This window comes from Malus domestica, chromosome 13 (genome assembly GCF_042453785.1).
Source record: "Malus domestica chromosome 13, GDT2T_hap1".
In the NCBI taxonomy this organism is placed as follows: Eukaryota; Viridiplantae; Streptophyta; class Magnoliopsida; order Rosales; family Rosaceae; genus Malus; species Malus domestica.
Window position 1 is genome coordinate 8,026,033 of NC_091673.1, and position 26,501 is coordinate 8,052,533.

General features: G+C 41.0%; 4 protein-coding genes across 5 annotated transcripts; all 4 read right to left on the reverse strand.

Moving 5' to 3' along the window:
- Nucleotides 1-528: 528 nt before the first annotated feature.
- Nucleotides 529-7,105, reverse strand: LOC103452120 (urease). 2 transcript variants are annotated; one of them, XM_008391612.4, is made up of 19 exons: nt 6,937-7,105; nt 6,660-6,816; nt 6,449-6,522; nt 6,244-6,289; nt 5,982-6,087; nt 5,756-5,898; nt 5,377-5,487; nt 4,883-5,046; nt 4,367-4,739; nt 4,164-4,272; nt 3,510-3,649; nt 3,202-3,339; nt 3,003-3,094; nt 2,466-2,595; nt 2,212-2,370; nt 1,729-1,896; nt 1,340-1,474; nt 1,073-1,144; nt 529-976 (listed from the first exon to the last, which is right to left on the reverse strand). In XM_008391612.4, the coding sequence occupies exons 2-19, from the start codon at nt 6,783-6,785 to the stop codon at nt 755-757; spliced, it is 2,508 nt and encodes an 835-aa protein (XP_008389834.1). In that variant the 5' UTR covers nt 6,786-6,816; nt 6,937-7,105; the 3' UTR covers nt 529-754. The 2 variants fall into 2 exon arrangements, with proteins under 2 accessions (XP_008389834.1, XP_008389835.1); XM_008391613.4 differs by having other exon boundaries at nt 6,660-6,822; nt 6,937-7,073.
- A 1,453-nt stretch (nt 7,106-8,558) lies between these two features.
- On the reverse strand, nt 8,559-12,594 carry LOC103452416 (uncharacterized). The gene is made up of 7 exons (XM_070811245.1): nt 10,813-12,594; nt 10,648-10,743; nt 10,266-10,515; nt 10,072-10,202; nt 9,055-9,810; nt 8,779-8,905; nt 8,559-8,701 (listed from the first exon to the last, which is right to left on the reverse strand). The coding sequence occupies exons 1-7, from the start codon at nt 12,592-12,594 to the stop codon at nt 8,559-8,561; spliced, it is 3,285 nt and encodes a 1,094-aa protein (XP_070667346.1).
- A 3,060-nt stretch (nt 12,595-15,654) lies between these two features.
- Nucleotides 15,655-21,132, reverse strand: LOC103452121 (probable pre-mRNA-splicing factor ATP-dependent RNA helicase DEAH4). The gene is made up of 14 exons (XM_008391614.4): nt 20,631-21,132; nt 20,316-20,533; nt 20,108-20,160; nt 19,844-19,960; nt 19,661-19,752; nt 19,339-19,425; nt 18,472-18,686; nt 18,281-18,373; nt 17,781-17,904; nt 17,397-17,544; nt 17,226-17,295; nt 16,702-16,862; nt 16,295-16,470; nt 15,655-16,177 (listed from the first exon to the last, which is right to left on the reverse strand). Exons 1-14 carry the CDS (start codon nt 21,026-21,028, stop codon nt 16,027-16,029), a joined length of 2,103 nt encoding a protein of 700 aa, XP_008389836.1. The 5' UTR covers nt 21,029-21,132; the 3' UTR covers nt 15,655-16,026.
- A 557-nt stretch (nt 21,133-21,689) lies between these two features.
- Nucleotides 21,690-24,801, reverse strand: LOC103452122 (uncharacterized). Its single transcript, XM_008391616.4, has 4 exons — nt 24,327-24,801; nt 23,920-24,195; nt 23,492-23,629; nt 21,690-23,403 (listed from the first exon to the last, which is right to left on the reverse strand). The coding sequence occupies exons 1-4, from the start codon at nt 24,660-24,662 to the stop codon at nt 21,859-21,861; spliced, it is 2,295 nt and encodes a 764-aa protein (XP_008389838.1). The 5' UTR covers nt 24,663-24,801; the 3' UTR covers nt 21,690-21,858.
- Between the last annotated feature and the right edge of the window lie 1,700 nt (nt 24,802-26,501).

The following is a 26,501-nucleotide window of genomic DNA, read 5'->3' on the forward strand; positions in this document are numbered from 1 at the left end:
TATCCCTCCCTCTCTTTATCTACCATCTTTTTTGTGTTATAGCTACTAAAGTTATAGTGTGATATTTTGCACCTGCTTTGCTCATGTCCTTAGAAAGATTATCTCTCTAACTTTTACCTATTTATAACAATAGAAGATTATTTTTCATTTTTTTTTTCTGGTAAACGAAGATTATTTTTCATTTCTAGAAGCTGAGATGTGATTGACTTACCATGCAAACAATTCACGTGAAAAAAAAAATTCCTATATCGTATATTATTATATTATTTTTCATTTCTAGAAGTCGAGATTTGATTGAGTTTAATTATTTCTATATATTAAATTTTGTTCCAGCTGCAAGAAAATATTTGACGGTAGGGGAAATTAGAAAATATTGTATAAAATGTGAAACATCTAGAGGACAAGAACACTCAATGATAAGCCATTTTATTAGGCTCTTTGCTGGTTTATTTTAACAGATTACCTATGAGCAACCAGATATACAGATTCACATTATCAGAACATGCAATGAATGATAGATATCAAAAATGTCAACGAATCAACGTTTATTGAGAAGTATGCACATACAAAACCTCGGGACACTAAATAGACATCAAGCTGTATAATAAAACACGGGCTAGCTCTCTCTTGCTGTATTTTTTATTAAAAGTTTATAACTGGTTCTATTTGTACATACTTCCGGTGTTTATTTGAGTTCGTTAGACTTGGAATCATAATACAAGCGGGAGGGGGTTCACTGGAGCTATGAAGGAGCCTAAAACATGAAGTAGTTCCGAGATAGTGGAACTGTGGTGGCTGGACTGCAGGTAAGAACCACGCCGTCTGCTGTTACCTTGTATGTTTCCGGATCAACCTCTATATTTGGTAGGGCGTCATTGAGCTTCATGTCGAGTTTGCTGAGTTTCCTAACGTTGCGCACGGCTTCCACTCTCTTGTCAAGGCGATACGAGTCTTTAACGCAGTTATCTACAGCTGCCTGTTTGCACAGTGAAATAAAGAGAAAATCAGTCTTGCTAATGAATCTCGCGTGAGAGAGAGAGAGAGAGAGAGAGAGAGAGAGAGAGATCCATGCCTGGCTGACAAAAGCAATGGAATGAGCACTACCAGCCTTGCCAAATGCACCAAACATAGGCCTTGAAATAACCTGCGAAGACATAAGGTTTTCTAGAGTAATCAGAACAAAAATCGCTATATTTATTACACCCTAAAAAGAATATCTACTACCATCTCCAAATTCTTTTGGACCATCCTCAACGTAAGTCATCAATCACGTAAAAGAATTGTCATGACTAGAAAATGCATCCATGCATAAGAACTGTTTGTAAACTATAAACTTTACCGGTTCAGGGGTGGGGATGCTTGCATTTGGATCACCCATATTAGCCCATGCAATTGCACCACCCTTGATCACCATTTCTGGTTTTGCGCCAAAGAACGATGGCTTCCATAGAACAAGATCAGCCAGCTTCCCCACCTGCATAACATGCAAAGCCCATGAGTAGAATGAGAATTCCGCTATTTTAATGACAATAAAAGTGTTTATGGAACCCAAGAAATGCGAGTAATTCCAAAAAGGTAAGTTTCATCCAGGTACACATTCAAAAAGGTTGAAGCTCAAAGCATCAAGCTTAACTTCTATTCATTTGTTTCTCAAATGCTCTGCTCCAAATAAGAGAGGTTAAAAAATGCTTGAAAGAATTATTTTGGTTATCTATAAGAGTGGCATACCTCAATAGAACCAACATACTGAGAAAATCCATTAACTATTGCTGGATTTATAGTGTACTTTGCGATGTATCGTTTGATCCGGAAGTTGTCATTGTCGGATCCACTAGGTTCTATCGACCCTCTTTGTGATTTCATCTTGTCAGCTGTTTGCCAAGTTCTGATTATCACCTGACACGAAAAGTTTTTAGACAATAAGCCTTATACATGCCTCGGTGTAAAATAATTAGACAAAGACTCCTACTAACGCCAGAAACAGGGACTTCCAAGTGAAGGCATGAAAATCCACAGTTTGGTAAAAGGCGACAATGATAATGTTCTGTAATTCAATTTGAATAAGGACTTTTGTTTTCCTTTTTTGTTACTGTTATGTTACGGTTTCAGTGAAGTCGATACAAACAGACATATGGGGGCATGTATCTCAATTTATAAAAGTTTTCTATGATCAGGAGGAACCAGAATGCATAAGGTGAAGGTAGTAAGAACCTCTCCAATGCGACCCATAGCCTGTGAATCAGAAGATACAATGCTAATGGCCCCCATATCGTGCAAAATATCTTCTGCAGCAATTGTTTCAGCCCTTATTCTTGATTCAGCAAAAGCTACATCTTCTGGAATGTCCTTGTCAAGGTGATGGCAAACCATCTGTACGCATTCGAAGTTTCAAAACAACATTCAGCCAAAAGACTCTAAACAACCTTAGCGCATGCTGTATCACTACTACTGTTATCTTCTCATACCAGCATATCAAGATGCTCATCTATAGTATTTGAGGTGAAAGGCCGTGTGGGATTCGTTGATGATGGCAGGACATTTTTCACACCGCAGACTTTGATTATATCTGGAGCATGGCCCCCACCTGCACCTTCACTGCCAAGAGATAACAAGCACAAACTATGAGAACTAAAAAAGAAAAAACACAAATAAGAAGAAAACAAGAAACGAAATGTAACAACATGCAGGAAGTTACGCCAAGGATACTCATAATCATTTAAAATATGTATACTTAGCAATATAATCGTACTGACAAGTCATCAAGACTCACAGCAAAAAATATAGGTACGATAATGCAAAATATTCAAGTATGCAGGAATGGTTAGATAAATGCCAAGATGTGACCAAATGGCCACGATCTCAAACTGTATTCAGTGTGATGCCTTAGCTACCGAAAAATGGTTTGCCTCTACTCTGTGTACAAAGTAAAGTGGTCATGGACTTGTAAGAGACTGTAAGAAAAATTGCCGACTTATCAAATAGACCGAGGATGTGATTTATACCTGTGGTAAGTATGGATAGTTCTTCCTTTAAATGCAGCAATTGTATGCTCTACAAATCCAGATTCATTCAAGGTGTCTGTATGGATGTTAACCTATCAAGGTCAGAATTGGAAGTATTAGAAGATGTGAAACTCGTAAGATACTACCACCCGAAACAGCCTATAAGACCTAACATTAAATAAAGATTATAATACAGCACCTGGATGTCATATTGATCTCCAACAGCCAAACAATTGTCGATTGCAGCAGGAGTGCTTCCCCAGTCCTCATGCAGCTTCAGTCCCATTGCCCCAGCCCTTACTATATCATGCATCCCTTCGGGTTTGGCAGTGTTCCCCTAAAGTAAGCCAAGGATATTAAAGAAAAAGGAAGAATATATAAAATAAAACAGCTTTAGACATTACTTCACATTTTGTAAAATGGTAGTAACAGGTTTATAGTTGAATGCAGGCATGGGGTAGGGAAGAAAGAAGAGATTTTTAAGTACACACAACAGTTTAAGCATACCTTCCCAGTAAATCCAAAATTTAGAGGCAGGTCGTCAGTTGCTTGCAGCATTAACTTCATGTGTAATGGGGCTGGTGTACAAGTTGTTGCACGAGTCCCAGTAGCAGGTCCTGTTCCACCTCCCACTAAGGTTGTGATACCTACACATTATAAGTTTCGGAAAATGGACCCCTTAAATGCTTGTTCATTGTCCGCAAAAAATTTAGAAACACACAAAGTTCATTCACGAGTATATATGAGCAGGAATAGAAGATGCAAAAATGAATTTTTTTTAAAGGAAACCTAGGTGGTACAAGGGGAAAAAACAAATGCAAATTGAATCAACCAGGAAATAAAATATGCCATTCAGATGAAACATTATGCAACTGCACCAAACCTTGAGTTAATAGAGGAAAATCTTTACAACAAAATTATGGTACGTCAACTTTTTTTTTTTTTTAAAAACGACTCATTCAACTTGCAACTTGCTGGTATAATGTTCTGCATCTAATATATAATCCATGTCTTGGAGGCAACTAAACAAGATGACTAAGCATCTCTTAAGTTATGAATAATGTTTCACACCAGATACATGTACTTCACTACGCGTCAAAACGCATCACTATACGCATCACAGGCACTTTCCGGCCTAAGGATTCTCATAATATAGCTCACCACTCGATATTGCTTCATATGCTAATTGAGGGCATATGAAGTGCACGTGACAGTCTATTCCTCCTGCAGTCACAATCATTCCTTCCCCCGCAATGACCTCTGTGTTAACCTAAGTGATAAAGAAGAAGGCATAAGGACATTTTATCAACTTCCTATAAATTTTCTTTCCAGAACGACCTGCTGTAATATGAGATGATATTTACCCCAATAGTCATATTTACACCATTCATAACATCTGGATTGCCTGACTTTCCAAGTGCAAAAATGTTACCATCTTTGATACCAATATCTGCCTTATATATCCCATTATAATCAATGATCACAGCATTAGTTATAACCGTATCCAATGAATTAGCTGGGTGGTTCCCACATGACTGGCCCATTCCTTCTCTTATAACTTTACCACCTCCAAATATCGATTCATCCCCATAAACAGTAAAATCCTTTTCAATTTCAGCAAACAAGTTGGTATCACCAAGCCGAACTTTATCACCAGTAGTAGGGCCATACATGTTTGCATATGCCTCACGAGAAATTACAGTGGTGAAAGCTGGATTGCTTCCTGCAACACCTTCACTGCAAAATTAATACTGAGGTAAGGCATCTCCAATTTTTCCTTAACCATCTTAGTGAACTAGCTAACAATCATGCAACTTTATTGATCTAACAAAATAGAAGCAAGGAGGCAAATAAACATTTCTCTGGTAGAAAGCCTCGACCTAGCATTTGGTTCTTCCTCATGTCCAAATTCCTTTGCTTGTATGGCTTCCATGACTTCCTTTAGTTTGCCATCATCTACCGAACCATCCACAATGCAATTTCCTCCTCTGATTACTCTAGTACCTCCAATTCTTACAAGTGCAACATGTTTGCTTTCCCCCGGCTGGCACAGCAAAACAAGCACCAATAACATACTTAGAATGCTAATAGTAGATTAAGCGGTAAAAAAAATGGTACTATACCAGCATGCAAAATGACAAAGTAGGGCCTAATTAACAAAAATAAGTGGCTTCGCAGCACCATGACTTCTATCACAAAAGTAGCACCCAATTATAGATGTAAAAGATGATGAAGGATGACATGACATCCTTGATAGACTTTGATTAGAAAAATATATGATAAGCAGAAAATATTTTGTGACTGACATGAACTAAACAACTTTTCATTACATAACAATGATAACATTGAAAAATGATTTAAGACATTAAAGAACCTCAAATCTCTTGGCTGTTCCAGCTGGTATATTCAAGTGCATGCCATATGATTTCATTCGATCAAAAACCAGGCAGGGGTTGACCTCAATGAAGTGATAGTGACTGCCAACCTGAAAAAGTAGGGTAGTAACTAATCATAAGTCGGTTGCTTAATTGACACACTCTAAACCAGAACCAATAACCATACTAAGCTAAAGTAAATGAGATGTTGATTAGCTCAATCAAGAATCCCTTTCATCCTCGAACTAACGAATGCTTACATTTTGACTACAAGTGCATGCCATAAGCTACTAGAAGCCAATTAAAACTGAATATGACTACAGAAGGGATATCACTATTTCAAGTAACTGAGAAATTATATGTAAAAGATAAACGCACCTGAACCGGCCTGTCTCCTTGGTTAACAACTCTGAGGAGTATTGCTTTCCTTCCATGATTAAGCACAATACAACCACCTCCATGGATAATTTCACCCGGAATTTTACCATCTTCCATTTCAGGAAACTTGTCTAGTGAGGGAACTGCAGAAAAATCTTATTGCATAAGTGCCCATAATAGGTCCCAGAACAGTCATTTGAAACTTCCAATATCCGATAGCCTTTACCAGGAAGAAAAGAATCCTTCAAAGCTAGTTCCAGATTTCCGTTCTCCCTAGAAATTGGATCGTGAATGGTGATTAACTTGGTCCCATCACGAAAAGTCCCTTCAACCTGCATTTAAAATCTTACTTATAAATTTGATTTTAGGCAGAATGCTATGTCAGGGGTATGAGACAATAAGTTGGAAATTTTGACAAATTTTCAGCAGCAAGCATTATGTTTAAGGCTTTTCGAAGCAAATGCAAACAACCATAATGAGCATAATACCTGCACCATATCCAAAAGATAGTGAACACCAGGAAGAACTTGTTTCCTGTTTGAAAAAGAAAGATGCAGATCAATCTTGAGCAACTAGACACATGATTTCGAGGTACGAAATTAGGAATACAAATTGGTTGATTGCAATCCAGAATTAACATCCCACATACAAAAACAGGGCAAATTGATAAGATTTCACAGTTCACACCATTACCTTCCCAGCAGCTGTCTCCCAATGTCCATCAACTCCGCCACAGATTTATCGCCATTTCGAACGAACTCCAAAATCTACAAACACACAAACACATTAAACAAAAACGTTTCCTTTACAAAACCCATTACCAAAATCCGATCAAAGTTCGTAAATTTGAACAAAAGATCAAGTTTCGGAGCAAAATCTGAAAAATACGAAGCAAAAAACACACCTGTGTGGCTATGAGAGCTGCAGCTTCTGGGTGATTCAGCCTCAACCCTCGAGCAAGACGCTTCTGCGCCAAAAACCCAGCATTGTTTAGGCTTAGTTTCTCAGCTTCTCTCGGAACCACCTTCATTTTTTCCACTCCTTGCTCTGTAAGTCAATGCCTGCAACTTACAAGAAAAATGTTTTATTTTATTTGATGCAATCTCTTATCTTTTGGAGGCGAAATTGAAGAACGTGGATGATTAGATGAGCATCCGAATTGTGGGAACTAAGTTTCTTACTTGTCAAGAGATACGAAGATTTGTGTCACTTTGTCAGTCCGATGATGCGCAACACGGCTGGGTCCCTGGGACATTTGCCAAGTGAAAGGCAATGACTGAAACGTTAAGGGGGTGTGACTTTCTCTCTCCTTTTTCTTGGGCGAATTAATATTTTGTTTCTGTTTTTTATGCGCATCGAAAACACAAGTAACATGATATACTGTTGTGATTAAAAAGAATATATACTTGATATGTTTCTTGCTAAACTATGTTGATAAAAAAATATTCACCTATAATAATTTGAGTGAATTAATAATATTATATAAATTGTGTTCAACTTTTGTACTGTTGTAATATTTCAGATCGGCTATATCTTTGTGAAAATAAAGTTTAAATATTCTAACCTCATTCCAATTAATAAGACCTCACACTTGTCGGATTGTGCATGTGTTATTTAACAAGTTGGCAAGTTAGGGACATCATCGATGTTGTTGAACTTGAACATTCAAGTTGCCAACAATATCGATGTTGTTGAAAGTTGGCATTTGGCCGGTCAATTAGAGTTTTTTGTTCATGTGTCTGTCGCCATATAGTCCTTTATATAATATTGCATTGTGACAATCCAACTGCATCCAACACAGACCCACAACAAAATTTTTGAACTTTCCTCATTAAACTATAACAAGCTTTGCCAATGAGAACCAATTTTATGATAAGTCAGCCACCACATGTTTATTTTTTATGTGTTTTGTGTAACTAATAATTCAATTGGTGACGTAGACTTGCATTCAAAATTCAAAATTTGGCGATGCTACATGTATTATAATAACTGTTGATTACATCTTTTTATGAATAAATTTCAATTTTTCGTTTGTTATAAGTAAATTTTTTACATAAAAGATGCGAAAATGTAAAATATGAAGAGGGACAAAGTTGGTCTTCAAATTGAGTTATGGTGGCGAGTTAGTAACTTCACCCAAACTATCAACGTTAACAGCAAATACGACACAAATGGCTAGATTATTCGATAGTAACCAAAATCAATGGAGCAAGACCGCACATTACCGAAGGATTTGGAGCTTATTACCAAGGGATTTCTTTCTTATAGGAATAAAACTTACATTCAGTTCTGTAATACATATGGCCTTTTATAAAGTGCCTCTATTTATCGCTAACTTAATAATAATAAGTGGGGTTTAGGGTTTAGGGTTTGAGGCGTAAAGCTGGCAAAAACATGAATAATTTTCTGGTTGAAAGCTTTGAGATGACCTTTGTCATTTGATTGTGATTAGAGATGGATTGAAATGCCTTTAGCCTTTTGACCCCATTAGGACTCGTCTTACCCTTCAGATTATGGAATAATACCTTCTTTTTTTTTGAACTAAAAAACATCCATTCCGAAATACCAGAGGCCAACAGAATACAGATAGCCCACACAAGAGCAAGCACAGCAAAACAAACAAAGGGCCGTGAGAGGGATAACAGCAATACAAAGACGCTACCACAAAGGTGAGACGTCGTCCCAACACACGCCCAAACCCAAAAAAACCAATCACAGAGGGCAAGGTAGACCATCGTTGTTAAGAATGTGCACCATGGAAGATGGGGGTCTCCTGACCCAAGTAATACCGCTCATCTCCACATTAGACCTCGACGCCAGAAAGTCCGCCGACCGATTGGCCAGTCTTGGGACCCAAGACCAGCGACAGCCCTGGAAAGAATTCCGCAACCTCAAAATAGAATCCAGGATGGGGAACACTTCCCAGCTGCCCCGAGCAATACCACCCTGCAAAGACGAGACCACCTCAAGCGAGTCCGATTCAGCTACAATCTATCTACAGCCCAACTCCGCCGCCAACTCACAGCCCTTAAGCATCGCCAAAGCTTCAGCGAACACCACGGACGGAGCACCAAGAGACCACTTGTGGGCCGCCACAAACAGCCCATTATGATCCCTCAGGATCGCAGCCAACCGTGCCATACCATCCACCTGACACCAGCTAGCATCAACATTAACTTTTATATAGGGAGCAGAAGGGGGGACCATCTAGGAGCCGGAATGGGGGAGGGGCGGGACAGGGACAAGGGAGCCTGCACCTCTAAAAAAGACCCCAGGGAGAAAGAGATAGAATGGAGCACCTGGGATGGGGCTAAGGCCGACTCCTTAAAGACAAAATTACATCTCGCATTCCAGATGTGCCAGCAAGAGAAAGCAATGATTGAGAGAATTCGCGATCTTTCCTGGAGATTAGTAGTCTTATTGATCAGAGCATTGAGCCAGTAATGGAAAGAGGGATCACATTCACCAACCCTTCGAAACCCAAGCGGACCACCAAACCAGATAGGTTCAACCCAGGGACACCTCAGCAGCAAATGCAGCACAGACTCCTCCTGAGATTTACAGACAGGACACAAAGGAGAAGAAGCAGACCTACGCTTGAACAAACCTCCCACAGTGGCCAAAGCCTCCCTAGCAGCGCGCCACAAAAAATGGCGAATTTTTGGCGGGGCATTAGTCTGCCAAATCGCTTTCCAAACCGAAGTCCCCAAAGTACTTGGGACACCAGAATCAGGAACCCCCAGCTGCCCCCGTGAAGAATGGATCCAGTGATAACCCTCCCGGACCGAATAGATACCAGTTCTACTCGCCGTCCAGACCAATCTATCCCGAATAGAACAATGCCCCAAAGGAATATCAAGAATGGCGTTGATTTCCACCTCAGGAATGAACGGTCGTAAAAAATCAATGTCCCAAGACTTGGACCTCGGGCAAATAAGGGAGGAGACCTTAGAAGTAAGAGTAACAGAAGTGGGAGGATCGGGATTAGGATGCCCAAGAGGAAGAGAGGGAAGCCAACGATCAACCCAAAGCCGAGTATCCTTACCATTCAAAATCTGCCAGTGTGCTCATTTTTTCAGAATGTCTCTACCCACAAGAAGGCTAGCCTACGCCCAAGAGGCACGACCTCCTAACTTCGCATCCAAGAAGGAAGAGTGAGGAAAGTATCTAGCTTTCAACGTCTGAGCCCATAAAGAATTTGGATTAAGCATCAAGCGCCAGCATTGTTTAACTAACAACGCATCATTGAAGTCCTGGAAATTCCGAAAGCCCAAGCCCCCTTCACTTTTAGGCCGACCCAGAGTATCCCAATTCACCCAATGAATCCTCTTATGCCCACCACAGTCACCCCACAAAAAGCCCGCCAACATAGAGTCAAGGTCTTTGCAAACAGCAGCCGGGAATTTAAACAGATTCATAGGGTAGGTAGGAATAGCTTGGACAACAGCTTTCAATAAAACTTATTTCCCCGCAAAAGAGATAGCAGATTGCTTCCAGCCCTGGATCTTACCCATCACTCTCCCTTTCACAAAAGCAAGACTACTTCGTTTAGATCTTCCCCAAATAGCAGGCAGCCCGAGATACACCCCCGGGTCGGACACCACCGGCATACCCAACAAGGAGCCAAGCTGCGACCTCACCTGGTCAGGAGTGTTACGACCGAAGTACACACTAGACTTATGAGAATTCATCATCTGACCCGAGGCCAAACAGTACTTGTTGAGGATATGCATAATGTTTTCACCATTTCTCAGATTCGCCTGAAGGCAAATTAAAGTATCATCAGCGAAAAACAGGTGCGAGATACTAGGCCCACGGGGATGCATGAGGATACCGCCGAGTCGCCCATCTTCCACTCCCCTCTGAATTGAACGAGAAAGAACATCACTAACCATAAGAAACAAGTACGGAGAGAGATGGTCACCTTGACGGAGCCCACGAGAGGGAGAAAACCAATTTCCAGGCTGACCATTCAGTAAAATTGCGAACTACACAGTGCGAACACAGTTCATGACCAGGTTAGTCCAGCCACGACAAAAGCCAAGCTTCAGCAAAACCGCTTCCAGGAAGTCCCATTCAACCCGGTCATACGCTTTCTGCATATCTAATTTAACACACATCTCAAACTTTTGCTGAGATTTCCTCAACTTCAGAAAATGGAACAATTCATGAGCAAGCCCAAGGTTCTCCTGAATTTGCCGATCCGCAATAAAAGCGTTCTGCATAGGCGAGATTAAAAGAGGCAGCAAGGGCTGCAACCGATTCGCCAACACCTTTGAAAGAATCTTAAACGAGAAGTTGCAAAGACTGATAGGACGATATTGGGACACCGATTCAGGATGAGGGACCTTAGGAATCAAGACAATGTAAGTAGAGTTAAGGCTTCGAGTGTTACCCTCCCCCTGCATGAAATCCATCACCAAACCATTCACCTCAGCAACAATAATGTCCCAAAAAAAGTGATAAAAAATACCTTGGAACCCGTCCGGTCCCAGAGCCTTCAAACCCCCCATCTGATGAACAGCAACCTTAATCTCCTCCTCAGAAACAGGTTTGATGAGATCATTATTCATTAACTCAGAAACCAGAGGTTCCAGACAGTTGAGAATATCACCCCAATCCCGACAGCCCACAGAAGTAAAAAGGGATTTAAAATGCTCCTCCACTAAAGCGGGAACCCTCCGACTATCATCCACCCAAGAGCCATCCACATCCTTCAACTTAACAATGGAATTAACCCGTCTCCGTTGGAGAGTCGTACGATGGAAAAAAGCAGTATTAGCGTCGCCCTCCCGAAACCAGTTAACTCTAGACCGTTGCATCCAGTAAAGTTCCTCCTGCTCCCGCAACTGATCAATGCGATTAGACACAACATGTATCTCCTCCGCATTATCCTCCCAATGATGCTGAAGCGAATCCAGTTGCTGCACCAACTCCTCAATCTCCAAGCCACGCCGGTTGAACTTATTCCGACTCCAACTGATAAGATGAGATTTGCATATTGAGAGTTTCAGATTCCACAAGTCAATCCACCGCCCCCTACCTGGAGAGCCCCAGCACTTAGCCACTAGAGCCCTACAATCCTCTTCCTTAGCCCAGAACGCCTCAAAACGGAATAGCCGTTTACCCCTACGAGTAGCGGGCTGGGATAGGACCACGATTGGGCAATGATCCGAGCAAAGCGCCGTATCGTGATGAACAGAAGTATGGGGCCAAAGATTTTGCCAAAGAACGTTAGCAGCCGCCCTATCAAGCCTTTCCTCCACAAGATTACCATACCACCTACCACGCCATGTGAACTTCGGCCCATTGAACCCCAGATCCACCAAAGCAGCTGCATTCAGAAAGTTATGCAAGTACCCCGATCTATTATACAGGACACTGGCTCCCCCCGATTTCTGATGGTCCCACACAAACTCATTGAAGTCCCCACCACAAAGCCAGGGAATATCCGTCGGACCAAAATAGTTAGACATCCAATTCCAGAAATCCAGCTTCTCTCGTCTGTACGGAGTACCATAAACAAAAGTACAGCGCACCCAAGAGAGACTATCCTCCAAACAGAAACACACATCAATAATGTGAGCAGAAGAAAAGAGAATGTTAACATTCATCGACTCAATCCACCATAAACTTAAACCCTCAGCCCGCCCAATCGGCGAAACATGGAAGCCAAATGAGTATCCCAAACGCCTACGAATACCGTCAATCCTATGATCTCTCATTTTCATCTCAGATAAAAAGATCATAGAGGGTCTATGTTTCCTGATCAGCCCACGGAGGGCCCGAACTACCGGGTCCGACCCCAGACCTCGGCAGTTCCAAAGCAGGTAATTCATGACTGTCGTGCGGCTGTTAGGGGCCAGCCGCCACCGCAACAAGTTGAGTCGTCCGGCATTTGCTCATGCCTAGCATTCAGCTCCAATTCCCCACTTCCTGCAGGGTAAGATCCAAGGCATGGGCATGTAGAATGAAGCTCGAGAAAAGGTTGCCGCACCAAGGAATCACTCTCCCCCACCACAGATCCACTCGGAACAAAAATATTCCGAAATCGTGCTTTCATCTGACGCGGGATACCTCCATCTCCCTTCTTGATTTTCTTCGTGGCCGAGAGGCCTGATTCTAACTGCTTTAATTCGAGCAGCCTCTTTTTGTTTTTTTTACCAGAGGTTGGTTTAAGGTGGGCCACAGCTTGTGCAACCTCGTCCTGCGCCAATCTCAATCCATCAGCAGGCCGCCCATTACCTTCATACGGACCCTCCTCAATCTGAACAAGCTCCACGGATGGGCTTAACTCCAGTGGGATGTGAAAGTCCAAAGATCTGCTGGGTTGGGGGCCCAAAAGATTAAAAGCCCGACCCAATTGATCATGGAACTCGGGTAGATGATCAGCTAAGGCCCATTGACAGGATCCCAACGTAAGATCCACAACTCTAGACCCTTCCGTCAGTCTCGAGATCTGAACATTACTGGGACCTCAAGCCGCTTCCATACGTGAGGGGCCCTCCTTACTGACTACCTGAGCTTCACCCGATTGAGTCACCGTGTCCCGCACGCGCTGCCATCCTCCTCCACCCATCATCGACCTTTTCGTGCCCACCGTTCTCCGTCCGCTAGGATTCGAATACTCTGATCTCGGACGGTCAATAATTTCCCGAATCGGGGCAGCCTTTAGCCAGTCCCCATAACCATTTCCACCTCCCCGATGCTGCTCAAAAGAACAATCCATATTCGTATGCCCAATTCGTCCACACTTATAGCAAAAATCCTGGAGCCGTTCGTATCTAAATTCAAGCCAGGTTTCCTGATTCTGCTTCCTGGGCAACCAACATCCCGTGAGTAGAGGCTTAGAGGTATCAACAATCACTTTCGCTCTCAAAAACCCCCTTGCCAGAGACGGGTTTTCCACTTCCTCCACCTGCCCAATAGCCGAAGCTAACTTCGTGAGATTCGAAGGCGAGCAGAGACATAACGGAACACCCCGAATTTGGACCCAAAAGGGAACCAAGTCCCATTGTATTTCCTCCAACGCTAAGTCCTGAGACCACCTTTTAACTGAGAAGTTTTTCTTCATCACCGCCCAGGGAACTTGAGAAAGAATTTGCCTGGCCGAGTTCTCATCAGGGACAATAATGATATACAGATTATCCTTTACCCACTTGACTTGCATCTCTCCTATATCCTTCCAGGCTGCCCGTAGAATGTTTCTGACCCCCCACTTGTTGAGTGGCTTCTCGTTTAATACCATTCCCACCAGTTTCACGCCGTTCTCCATCGGAGTTAATTCCAAAGATTCCTCGAGGTGTACGACCAAATCCTCCATCGCCGATTGTCCCTGGCCACTATCTTCCGTTGAAATCGTACTCATAAGGTGGATGAAAGAAAATGTAAAGAGGATAGAGAAATTGGTACTTCTTTCTATGAGGCCCAGAGAATGAAAGCTTGCTGGAAAGCGCGTTGAATCCGCTACAACGCTGGGATGAAGGGTAGATAGCACTAAGCGAACCACTCCACCCATGGTTAAGAACCTGACTAGCAAAGCTATAACTGCTCTTAATTGAAACGCCACCAACCTCAGAAGACAAATCATTAAGCCTCCGACCATGCAAGAGAGAGACGCAATTAATGGAGGCCAGACTCACCAAGACACCACGACTAGATCACTCTCACAGAGGAGAGAAAAAACTCACTACGGAGGGCTCTCACCACGGAGAGATCACACTTTCAATAATGTTTGCATAGTTTTAACTGGCTGAAAATACCAGATGTCTTTTTTTAAACCAGAAAAAACTAGTTGCTATAGATACGCAGTCAAGCAATCTGGTACAAGTTTGCTACGGAATAATACCTTAGGCTTCGGCAAAAAAAAAAGAGAAAAAAGTAGGTCCGAACGGGTTAATGATGTCTTTTGCTTGATGTGGGTTGGCGATTGATCCTCGTCGACCCTATCCTCTTGGCATTTCTTGAGAAGTTGGAGCTGGCGTCGCAGGTGCAAAACCTCTTCTTGAAGCAATGTGGGAAGATTTTCTGTGGAAACAAGGTGATATATTTCTTTCGAAAGCTTCACGTCTTTGATCCCAGACCATGTCCCTGGCGGCAAGGCCAGTAGAAGCACTGTTAGAACGTCATTGCAAGCTGGGTGCATCCGAATTGCACAAGAACATCCTGGATTTGTTTTCGGCCAAGCAGTGAGCATGTCCATCCTTTTCTCAGTACCACCATTAACCACCGCGACTGGCTTGTCGCCACCATTAGCCTTCAAGCTTTTCACGCATGTTTCCTGACAGAAGTACACCCCTGAGGAGTGGCAGCAAACACTCGCAGCAATGTTGGCTTCATGACCAGAAATGAAGTTTCCGCAGCACGACTGTACACGTGCTGAAGATAATAATTCAACCACGTGCTTAAAAAGGGCAGTGTCCTGCTTAAAAAGGTCATAATACAGAGTTCTTGGATTTATTCATCTCCCTGGTACAGCGGATGGCCTTTTCCCAATACTTTGTCTTTGATAGTACAAGATGAGTATTCGAAAAAGCCTATCCGCTGTACTAGGGAGATGATCCATATCAAGGATCTTACTAGGGAGATGATCCATATTAAGGATCTTCGTGCAAAGGCCAAGATTGTTCACCAGAAAACCAAAGTCCAAACTACAATTCAGTGTGAGCCGGATATATGTGCGAACCATCTTTACCAGATCAGCATCTGCATGGACGGAGATGCTACTAAGTTCACAAACTGTTCCGACGATAATCGCCTTAGCTACTTGATTTGAGAGAGATTTAGACAAGGAATGGTACTCCTACTCTTTGAAATGCTTCGAGGAAATGCTTGCTTTCTTTTGAGAGATTTGTTCCTTCATTTTGAGAGGCTTTGAACGATTTGTTCGTAGAGAGGACTTTGATAGATTGAAAAATCTTTGATTTTTAATTGAAATATATACAAAGTCTATACGTCACGAAGCAGCCAGTATGCTCAAAACATACCACATTGGATTGGGATGTACTGGCCGGCATGCACATTGCTTGTCGTACCAGAACAATCGGAAAATAGAAATACAACATGTGTGTGCCGGACTCGTGTCTTCCGGAGGTGGTTGATTGCAACTATGGTAGAGGATGATGAGGCTGGCATTGATCTGAAATTGACTTGGGAGTTGGGCAGCCTTAGTTTGGTTTCCGTATTTACCGGTTGCAGCTTAAACCAGATTTCTTTAGGTCAGTGCTAAAACTCAATACCCCCACTCCATCCAACACAACTACTGAATAAGCTCATTTCTTTCCTTTACGAGCAAGAAATCGTTCCCTAGCCGCCTGTACTCTACTTTCCCGATCGTCAAGGACCGGCGCAACAACATCCTCTTTCTTTGGCAAATCGGAAAGATTTCCCTCCGGTTGCTCTTCAATACGACCAATCCCGCCACTGCATAAAAGGTTAAAAGGTTCAAACCCAGCAATGTTCATAACTTCATATACGACCTCAAATTAGCAACAAACCATTTTCTACTTATAATGGTGTTTCTATGTAAACTGGCTTTACCTCAGCTTCTTGATGTTTAGATTATTCACTTTGTCCAAAATTGGTCTGACCCAAGCAACATTTACGGCACATACAGTGCGCAGGAATGGGCGGGTTGTTGCAATGAGTTCATGGTACACAACATAGTCAGGCAATTTCCCTTCATCATCTGGTTTTAGCACAGAGGATGGATGCACCTGAAATAAAAGATGATACAAATACAAGCGTCAATTCTAGACTTCCGAAAAACTCACTACTCAAAGCCTTTGACTAATGGTAGTGAGATATGCCTAGTCACAATCAATTTTCTACTCAAAGTTTCTGATTTTCCTTTCCCGGATTAAATAAATCAATAGGTGATTTGATAACCAGAAATGCATAATGATAATGTAACAAGCCTAACGTAGACTAGACTTCAAGGTTCATACCTGTACTACTTGGGGCTTAAAACCTAAAGTTCGATAACCATTGTGATGCATCATTCTCTCAGCAAGTTGATTTGCATATCCCACGCACAAAGCCTTCCTCAAATTGTGATAATCTTGTTGGCTTTCATTCCGTCTTCTGGCTGTCTGTACATCTAATGATCCTGTTTTCCAGATACACAACATATCAATAGAGTGAAGGAAAGCAACATCAAGAGAACACTGCAAGAAGAATCTTCAGTTGGCAGTTAAACACTAATAACAGTTAACAAAGATCAGATAATACGTCAAGAAAAAAATTAGGCTATAAATAATAAAGATAGCTAATATATCTTCCATTGTCATCTCAATTCGTTTTTGTGCCATAAATCAATGTATTTTGGATATGTTACTTATTGAGCACTCATCAGTTAGCAACTATTACAGCTGTTCACCATTATATATAAGAGTTTCACATTATCAAGTAACAAGCAATGTTTCGTGAATGTGATATAAGCGCAAGGTCCTCGCTAATTTAGCTTACTAACCTTTTGCTATTTTCTGCATGATTTGAGATAACTGTTTCCTTACATCCTTGACAAACTTCATCCCTCTCACCTACAATCAATGAGTTCCAGAAACATAATATGCATATATTAGAATCATGTTGTAGATGTACTCAATATATCACATTTCTTATACGGACTATAAAAAGGTACCTGCAACTGATAATCCTTGCACCAATTAATGTCATAGTCAGTTTGATGCCAGCACTCATAGATCTGTAGCAACTGGATATGATCACCCCAACCAGAGCCATCAGGAAGGTCCAAATAATCATGTTTCCTCTTCTTCTCCGTACTTTTGCTGCAAATGGAGGCATGCACAAAAATAATCTTCTCAAACGAAATATTCATACTTCCAAGGGCCAGAGGTCCACAAATATCTTTCAAAGTTTATGTGTGCAGATGTGTGCACATTTAGTTTTACATATGATATATGAGTACTTTTCAGGTATTCAGAAGTCAGAACACAATGCATGCTATTAACTTTCACAACATAGATAAGGGCACCATCTTCTGGGAAACTTTTAACGAGTTTACCTTCGACCAGGAAGCAATGTGGTTTCTGCAGATAACATAGCAGCAACAGTCAAAGCCTGCGATAAGCAGCCATACTCATTTGCCTCCATTAAGGTCTTTGACAGTGAAGGTTCTAGCGGAAGCTCTGAAAAAATCAAGGAATTACTGAGCAGACTCATCAAAGATCTAAAAGAGAAAATGCTCAATGTGCACAAAACCAAGGGGGAATAACTTCTAGCACTAGTAACAGATAGTACAGGAACAAAAAGCCCAAGTAGGTATGAGTAGCAAAACATTTGTGAGTACATATATGACACTTCTATTACAGTTCAACTAAGGTTATGAATGATATACAAAATTTTGACGACTATAAAATGCCATTTTATTCCTCAAGATGCTAGGGGCTCTCCAATGACGCTAATTTATCAAAACTACTAAAACTCGTTTAAGGCTTCTAAATAATGGCAACACATTGGAAATTATTACTATAACTCTTGAAAACTGGGATGTGAATCAAATACCAGCCATTGTTTTTCCAACTCTTGTGATCAATCCATTTTCATCAATAGCATCAATAAGATACAACTGCTTCAAAGCATCTTGTAAAGACTCAGCTGCAGCAAACCAATTGGAATTAGAAAACATATGCAAGGAATTCTAATGTTATCCCTGAACAGGGCAGAAAAACACAATGAAAAGAAATTCATCTTACGGGAAGGAGAATCAAGAAAATCAAATTTTAGAATGTCAATATCAGGGAGGTCCAAAGATTTCAAATAGAGAACACTTCCAGCAAGCGAAGAGCGTTGTATTTCAGGAATTGTTGCATCAAGGAACTCATCCTCGTAAACCGTCGAAGGGTATAAACGATAGCACTTCCCAGGACGTGTTCTTCCTGCTCGTCCTGCACGTTGATTTGCTTGTACCCTGCAATCATATGAATCCAAACTTAATTAGAATGATAGGCAGAATCATTCTTTTTTTTTTTTTTAAAGAGAATCATTCGAGGGAATAACATCTATAAACATGACAACTTCTGTTTATTAAGCCTTTCGGCCATGCTTTTAAAAATTCCATGCCTACATCTACTGCAATGGTTTAAGTATCACTGGCTTCCTTAAATGATAACCATGAAATTGTTTCTAGATCAGAATGCAACTATAGAAGCTGCTAACGCTGATTGCTTTCGTAGTTGGTTCACAATTGTAGTGCAAAATAATAAGAGAACAAACATATAAACAATTGAAAAGGTCTAGTTAACTTCAATTTCAAATCTTTTTCACATAGGAATGAATTGGATCAAAATTCAAATTACCTGAATACAAACATAAGCAAACTACACAGAGATGTTATTCATTTGTGTTAGAAACCTTATAGCACTCGGTAGAGTACAAGATGCGGGGGGGTAAAAAAAAGGAAATTTTATCGTTTGGAAAAGCCTGGAAAAAATGTACTTTTCATAAAACTTGTCTACTAAAATTGTAGACGAAGAGCCCAAACAAGAATACAGTAATAAATTAAGTGTAAGGACAGAACACAGTAAAAAGTTATAATAAATATAAAACTATGGACTCCTTACTTGCTAATTTGAACAACATCGAGGGAATACATGCCAGTTGATGGGTTGTACTGTCGTTGCTTCACGTAACCAGAATCAATAACATACCTGTGATTCATACATGATTATGAGAAAACAGAAAACCATTTAACATCATTTCAGTTATGTGTAAACCAGATTCGTTGATTATAAATAACATGGAAAAAAGTTTACTTGAAAATTTTACTCAACAATAGCTTCCATATAATCATTAAGTCAATTTCAACCTTGTGAAGCAAGCAATATAAAAAGGGTAAATAAAAGCAAATGAGCATGACAGCCAGGAAATAGTTTCTTTTCTTACACAACACCATCTACAGTCAAAGAAGTTTCAGCAATATTTGTTGCAACAATAAATCTCCTACAATTTGGAGGCCGAGGACCAAAAACACGTACCTGTACAGAAAAGATGAAGCATGAACTAAAAAAGCTTTAGGATTTTAAAGCCTCCAAAAATAGAACACAATTACAATTAGTCTTTACTTGCCTGCATTTCGGGCTGCAAAGAACCATGAAGAGGAAGGATTATGGCATCCATGCAAGACCCTTCTTCCAGGCTTCGAACTCTCTCTTCTAACTTCAACACCAACTTGTCTATATCATCCTATAAAAAAGAACAGTTTTTCGGTCAGTAGAAGCATTGTATGGAAAACAATGTAAACGACAGGTTATATGCAAAGTAGCAGTCACACGCTCGCATGTACATTGAATGCCACAAAAAGGAAAAGAGAGTAGGAAAACAGCATCTGACCTGTCCAGTCATGAAAATCAAGACATCGCCTTCGCCTTGCTTAATATGTATATCTATAAAAAGAGAAATTGTTAGTCAACTTCTTACCAACAAGTAAATGTTTGAAACTAAGTCGGGAATTAAACCGAAATAACAGAAAGAAGATACCACATTGATTATATGAAAAATAAAATACAATGCAAGGAATAAACTAAAATCAGAATCATACTGAGAGCTGTTTCTAGAGATGACTCAAGATAGCTGGCAGGGCGCTCACGGCTGTAGGCTATTTCGACCGGGAATAACTTGCCGGGGACTTTCACTACAGGGCAATTTGAAAAGAATTGTGATACTTTTTCGCCATCAAGAGTTGCTGAAGTGATTAGAACCTTGAAATTCGAGGCACGCCTTTTCACCAAGCGTTTCATCAGTCCCAGCAGTATGTCCCTGATTGACAAAATGCCACATTGTAGTGTAAACAAACAAATAATCAAAATTTCTAAGAACCCTAAAATCTGGAGCGTTATGGAGAGAGAGATTGTACGTGTTTAGACTCCTTTCGTGAGCTTCATCTAGTATGATTACAGAGTACTGATCAAGCTCTGGATTGGAGAGGCTTTCACGAAGAAGAACTCCATCGGTGAGGTACTTAATCCGCGTCCTTTCCGAAGTTCTATCTTCAAATCTGATGGCGTATCCAACTTCGTCCCCAAGCCGAACGCCGAGCTCCTGCGAAACTCGTCTGGCGACGGAGACGGCGGCGACTCGGCGGGGCTGAGTGACGCCGACGACTCCGGACTTGGTGTAGCCCCTTCTGTGAAGTATCTGAGAGAGCTGCGTGCTCTTTCCCGAACCTGTCTCTCCGATCACCACTACGACGGGGTTTTCTTCTACTGCTTTCATGATTGTGTCCTCGAATTGGAGGATTGGTAGGTCCGCCATTGATGAAGTAAAAGAAGCTCGGAATCGTATAATGACGAGGAAGAAGAAATTTGGGGGTTTTGGGAGGGAATTTGTTTGGGAAGAAAATCGAAATCAGGGTTTTAGAAAAACTCAACTTTTCAACGGTTTTTTATTTTTTATTTTTTTATTTTTTTTTTTAAGGAGCAGCTAATGCTTTCACCATGCCAATTCATATTTCGAAGAGTTGAGAAGACTCATAAAAGTATTTCATTATTCTCTGGCTATTATAATGTGATTCACGGACGTTTTGTGGGAAGTCTGAGTTTAGAATTCGTTCTCAACCACTAGGTCATCCCGTAATAGTTCCAGATATTAGTTATTAGTTTGCTATACAATCGTTATGGTCTTATGAGTAGGAGTGGTTGATGTAAATTGTTAAAATGACAAAAAGTCTCTAACATTTGGCTACCGATTAGATTTTTCGAACTCAAATTTTACGTGCATTGCTACTTTTCGAACACAATTTTATAGCTTTTTTTGTTTTGCTATGTTCCTAAAATTCGAACTCAACGTCACTTTTGGCATAGTAGGCCTCCAGCAGGAGCCCTCACGGCATGCTATTAACTCAATGTTAGAGCAGGCCCCTGATAATTGCGTCGTTGTGAACTCAAATCACACTTTCTCGTGGAGTGGAAAGAAATGCCCAGAAACTTATTTACTGAGTTTAAAGACCTTTGTGGGAAAGTTACTACCGAAGTACAAAGAGTTCAAGTAAAAAAAACATACAACAAAAAGTACAATGGGATGAACCAAGCACCAATAAAAACTGCTTCAATTGAACAAATCTCCAATGCACACTCCAACTCCACTCAAAGCTTGCCAAAAACAGCTTTCATTGTCACAAGCTTGATCCCTCTCACCCAGAGCTCAGCCATTTCAATCCCACCTTCACATACAAAATGCAGCTCCTTGTGCTTTGTGGTCACCACATGGAACAGCCCCAGCTCGTCAGTGTCGAATTTCCTCCGGCGGTTCCATCTGAACGAGTCACTAGCCCCGACTTCCGCCCTCCTGCAAATCACATTTCTCTTGCTCGACTTCCCCCACTGCAAAATCCCGGCAGCCCCAACCATTTTCAGCATTTTTCGATGTGGAGATCCTCTACCGCATTTTGTGTGCTTCTTCACGCGACTCCCACCAAGAACAAGGCTTCTTGCAACCTCATCCAATATCACATTCTCTGCATCGTTTTTAATCCCACTTTTCCTTGCAAGTAAGAGGGCTGTCTCGTGTCTTGCATTCGCAATGTCGCATTTTGCCCCTAAAGTAATCAAAAGCTCGCACAGTGTAGAGTGGCCTCCTCTTGCTGCTAACATCAATGGAGTGTATCCATCGGCATCAGAAGCATTCACATCAGAACCCCTGCTTATCAATGTAAGAACGAAATCTGTGTTGCCGTGCTGTACTGCCTGATGTAGAGTCCCATAAAACTCAATAGGACTATCAAGTACCTTTTGAGGTGCAGCATTCTTAAGAAACAACTTTTCAAATTCTTCACTGTTTTGGTTTGTAACGAATAGTTCCATTACAGTCTGACCACATTTATTGTGCAGGTTTATGTCAGCCCCAGCATCGATAAGCAATTTGAAAGTTTCCAGGTAACCACCCTCTGCAGCTATCATGGCAGCTGAGTATCCCTTTTCATCTTGCTCATTGAGATCAACGTCTGCTCCCTCAATCAGTTTCTTCAAGGCCTCAACATCGTTTGCTTGAGTCACAAGCATTAGAGGAGAAAATACTGATGTATTGCTTGATTGAACAATTTCACCAGATCGAATCACGTCTGCAACTGCTTGTCGGAAGCCAAGAGTCCACCTTGCTGACTCTGCTATTACGCTTGCGCTCTGACCAGCAGAATTCACCAGGCCAAAATCAGCACCCTCTGAAGCCAGAATTTTAAGGCATTCCTGGTGTTTATATCTAGCACAGCTCATTAGTGCAGTTTCTCCAGATTCTGTCCGAGAGTTGACATTGCACCCCGCACTAACCAATTGTTGAAGAACCTTATTTAATCCAAGTCGCGACGCCATGTGAACAGGGCAGTCAGTTTCTGAATTTGTTGTCTTAATTGGAACTTCTACATCAGCACCGCAACTTAACAGAACCTCTACCGCTCTTTCATTGTTACATAATACGGCGTGGTGAATGAGAGTCCTCCCAAAGTGAGGAATGTTAGGAGAGTGGTGTTGCAAGAGCATCCGCAAGATAGCACCACTGGCTTCAAAATACTCCACAGCACACCAGGTCACACTGTAAGCCTCGGCTAGTCCTGCACCCACCCGAAACTCTTCTCCTGTATTTACATCCCAGGACCAGCCCCCAAGACTCACTTTTATATCTGTTCTGGCTCCAGCCTGTTATTCATTCCAAAAGGTACACAACGTTAGATAGAAGTGCATAACCATAAAGGTACGCATACTAGTCGATGAGTTAGGGATAAACCTGCAAGAGGAGTCTGACTACAGAAATTTGCCGGCTAACAATGGCGGCAACAAGCGCATTACAGTAAACATTAGTGTATAGAAATGGCTTGGACGATTGAAGCAGCGCCCTGTCAGTTGCATCCGCATCCACCCCACACTGCCACCAATCAATAGCATCACTGTCATGGAACAAAGGTTATATGTTCAAGCAATTAAAAAAACACATACACTTTTGGGCGACGATGACCTTGTTTGTACTTCACACTTAATTATGTTGTCAATACAGTTTAAGGATCATGTTTTCGGCAATGCAGACTCAGATAAGAGCATAACAACTTAAAAGTACTTACGAGCAGAGGTTATTCCTACATAAGCATTCTCAGACGAGCCCTAATTGAGACATAAAACCACGATGGATTTTTCGATTAGTCTATGATTAAAAGTTACCTTGATGAGTGTGTCAACTACATCAACAAAGCCTCTGCAGGAAGCAGAAACAAGAGCATGCACCGCCGCCTGAGGGCGGATCATGTCGGATCCCATGAGCATCTCGGCGGACCTAGCCCTCCCCAAGTAGCTTGCCTCCAACAAGGCCTCCTCACATGCCTCCTGAGACGCGCCGCCATTGATGAGCACCTCCAATATCTCCAAATGTCCCTCCCTCACTGCTGCTGTTGTTGCATAGCCTCGGAACAGGTTTTGATTCACATTTGCTCCATAACTCTGTCACGCGAAAATTTACAAAACCAAAATTAGAGACATTCAAAGTTCTTCGCTCTAAATTTAAGCAAAAGAGAAATTATAATATGAATTTAATAATTTCAAATACTGCAAATTTGCATGAATTACGTTACCAGGAGCTTCCTAACGAGCGCCAAATTCCCAGAGTGAGCGGCGAGGAACAAGGCAGTGATCTGAGTCTTGAACTCCTCGTACTCGACGCGAACCTCGTGCGCCGACTCGCCCTGCGCCACAATCTCCGTCTTCTTCGACTTCAAGCACACCGTTCCGACAAAGTTCACGTCCACGAAAGGATCGCCTAGACATTCCCCCGCCGATTTCGAGTCGTTGTCGTGCGCGGCGTCCACCAACCGCTGCGAAACCTCGGCCTCGTAGTCGATCGGAAACACGTGCGCGTGCGCTTTCCCGCCGGACAGGTAAGCCGTGGCGGAGCTCCCGAACACCGTCATTTCCGAAACGCTTCGTTTTGCGGAACCTCCGAAGAGTGAAACGTCTGGAGAGCTTCGTGGTTGGCTTTTGTGATTGGGTATATAGGTGGAGAGAGAGCTCCGTATAGGTGGAGAGAGAGAGAGTTCTGTTTTGGTCTGCTTATACAGTGAGTTGGGTTTTTGGCTGAAAGGACTGAATCTGCATCAAATCATTGAATTTGTAAGTTATTATAATTTTTAAAATAAATCTCTATTTGCAATCGTTAAATTAAATATCCCGTTTATAATCGTTGAATTAAATTTCAATGATACGGATTCATTAATTTGATGGATTATGATAAAAGAATACGCAGGATGCTTTCCCATTTTGGCGCCAGAGAGGAGATTAGAGAGAGAAAAGCTAGAGAGAGAAAGAGAGGGAAGAGAGACACATGTCTTCTTGGGGTTGTGTACCAAGGTGACCAAAATATATTTGACGATGACTTGGTCTTGTTCAACAAGTTTTCATCCTCTTTACCGAGTAAATATTTTCTACCGCTAAAATCTGAAGTATCTCATATTCTGAATAAATGATGGAACTAATTATTAGTGAGGTTCAAAAGAATTAAGGGCATTCCGCCCAACTTTAATTACAATAAAATGTCATACCATCGTGTTATTATTGTACTTAGATGAGTGATGAGCACGTATATTTATTTATTAATATTATAATTGGAGTATGTCAATTATATAATAAATTTATTTTATGACTTGTGTAACAGTTATATTGCGTAGCAGTATGATTGTTACGCTTTGAAATGTGCTTGCTAATGTTCAGCTCCAAATCATTCTTTTTTTCATCGTTTTGATGTGGGATTTTTTTCATTCTCTTTAGCCTTTTCACACAATGTTTGCTGGCACAATTATTAGAATTAATGGGTGAGATCATTTGTCTATCAAAGAGAATGGGTGAGATCATTTGAATTAAATCTTTTTAAGGAAATGATTATCCGAATTCGATACAATCAATTAGTTTTATAGAAGCTATCTAATTTAGTATGAGTTTTTTTTTTTTTATTAATTGACTACAACAACATGTTAGTAATCAAAGAAAAAATAGGAGGGAATGAGTAGAATGATGATAAAAATAATTTTGAAATTTCAAAGGGCGACCTCAAGCTAATAAGGTTCCACACTTTGTGAGGAATGGGGTAAATATCTATAGTACGCAGCCTTACTCTTATTTTACAAATAAATTGTTTTCACAACTCAAGTCCGTGATCATTTAGTAAAAAAAAAGTAACATTTCTGTCGTACCAAGACCCGTCCTCTAATTCTGAAATTTTATAATAAAAAAATGAAAAAAAAATCCCAAATCAAAACGATCGAAACAATGAAAGATTTGTAGCTGGACATTAGCAACCAAATTGGATTATCTTTTTATTTCACAAAAAAAATATATATTTTTTGTAACGGAAAAGAAAATTGGATTATTCATTTGTATCGAAGGAACCATAAATGAGATTCAGATGTCCTTCTAGGCGTTACACATGATCAACATATTCATTACAATTTGGACCGACTTTAAACTATACTGATTTATCGTGATTCAGCCATCAACTCAATTTCTAACCAACCCAATTTGTGTTGCTTAATCAAATAACTGGTCACCCACAAATACAAGCTACTACACACGCATGCGACTAAAAAGTTGCATATTTACAAAGGAGTTGGAATTTAAGTGGTTAATTTTATTTATCTTTAAACCGAAGGTCATAAGTTTGATTTCTCCTTTTTTCCATTATTGTATCAAGAAAAGGGTTACATATATGTGAGACCTATTAGGAAAGAATAATGTTAAGTAGACCAATTTTTTTAATT

Excerpts from the sequence above, each read along its gene's own strand:
- LOC103452122 (XM_008391616.4), bottom strand. The coding sequence starts at position 24,662 with ATGACGGTGTTCGGGAGCTCCGCCACGGCTTACCTGTCCGGCGGGAAA. Across the intron at positions 24,196-24,326 it reads CGCTCGTTAGGAAGCTCCTG|AGTTATGGAGCAAATGTGAA; the intron begins GTAACGTAATTC and ends TTCGCGTGACAG. Across the intron at positions 23,404-23,491 it reads TAGTCAGACTCCTCTTGCAG|GCTGGAGCCAGAACAGATAT; the intron begins GTTTATCCCTAA and ends AATGAATAACAG.
- LOC103452416 (XM_070811245.1), bottom strand. The coding sequence starts at position 12,594 with ATGAATTACCTGCTTTGGAACTGCCGAGGTCTGGGGTCGGACCCGGTA. Across the intron at positions 10,516-10,647 it reads CTCCGTACTTGTTTCTTATG|GCGAATCTGAGAAATGGTGA; the intron begins GTTAGTGATGTT and ends ATTTGCCTTCAG. Across the intron at positions 8,906-9,054 it reads CGGCCTTAGCCCCATCCCAG|GTGGATGGTATGGCACGGTT; the intron begins GTGCTCCATTCT and ends AGCTGGTGTCAG.
- LOC103452120 (XM_008391612.4), bottom strand. The coding sequence starts at position 6,785 with ATGAAGGTGGTTCCGAGAGAAGCTGAGAAACTAAGCCTAAACAATGCT. Across the intron at positions 6,088-6,243 it reads ATCTTTTGGATATGGTGCAG|GTTGAAGGGACTTTTCGTGA; the intron begins GTATTATGCTCA and ends TTTTAAATGCAG. Across the intron at positions 5,488-5,755 it reads AAGGAGACAGGCCGGTTCAG|GTTGGCAGTCACTATCACTT; the intron begins GTGCGTTTATCT and ends CTACTTTTTCAG.
- LOC103452121 (XM_008391614.4), bottom strand. The coding sequence starts at position 21,028 with ATGGCGGACCTACCAATCCTCCAATTCGAGGACACAATCATGAAAGCA. Across the intron at positions 17,296-17,396 it reads GCAAGGATTATCAGTTGCAG|GTGAGAGGGATGAAGTTTGT; the intron begins GTACCTTTTTAT and ends CATTGATTGTAG. Across the intron at positions 16,178-16,294 it reads CTAAACATCAAGAAGCTGAG|TGGCGGGATTGGTCGTATTG; the intron begins GTAAAGCCAGTT and ends CCTTTTATGCAG.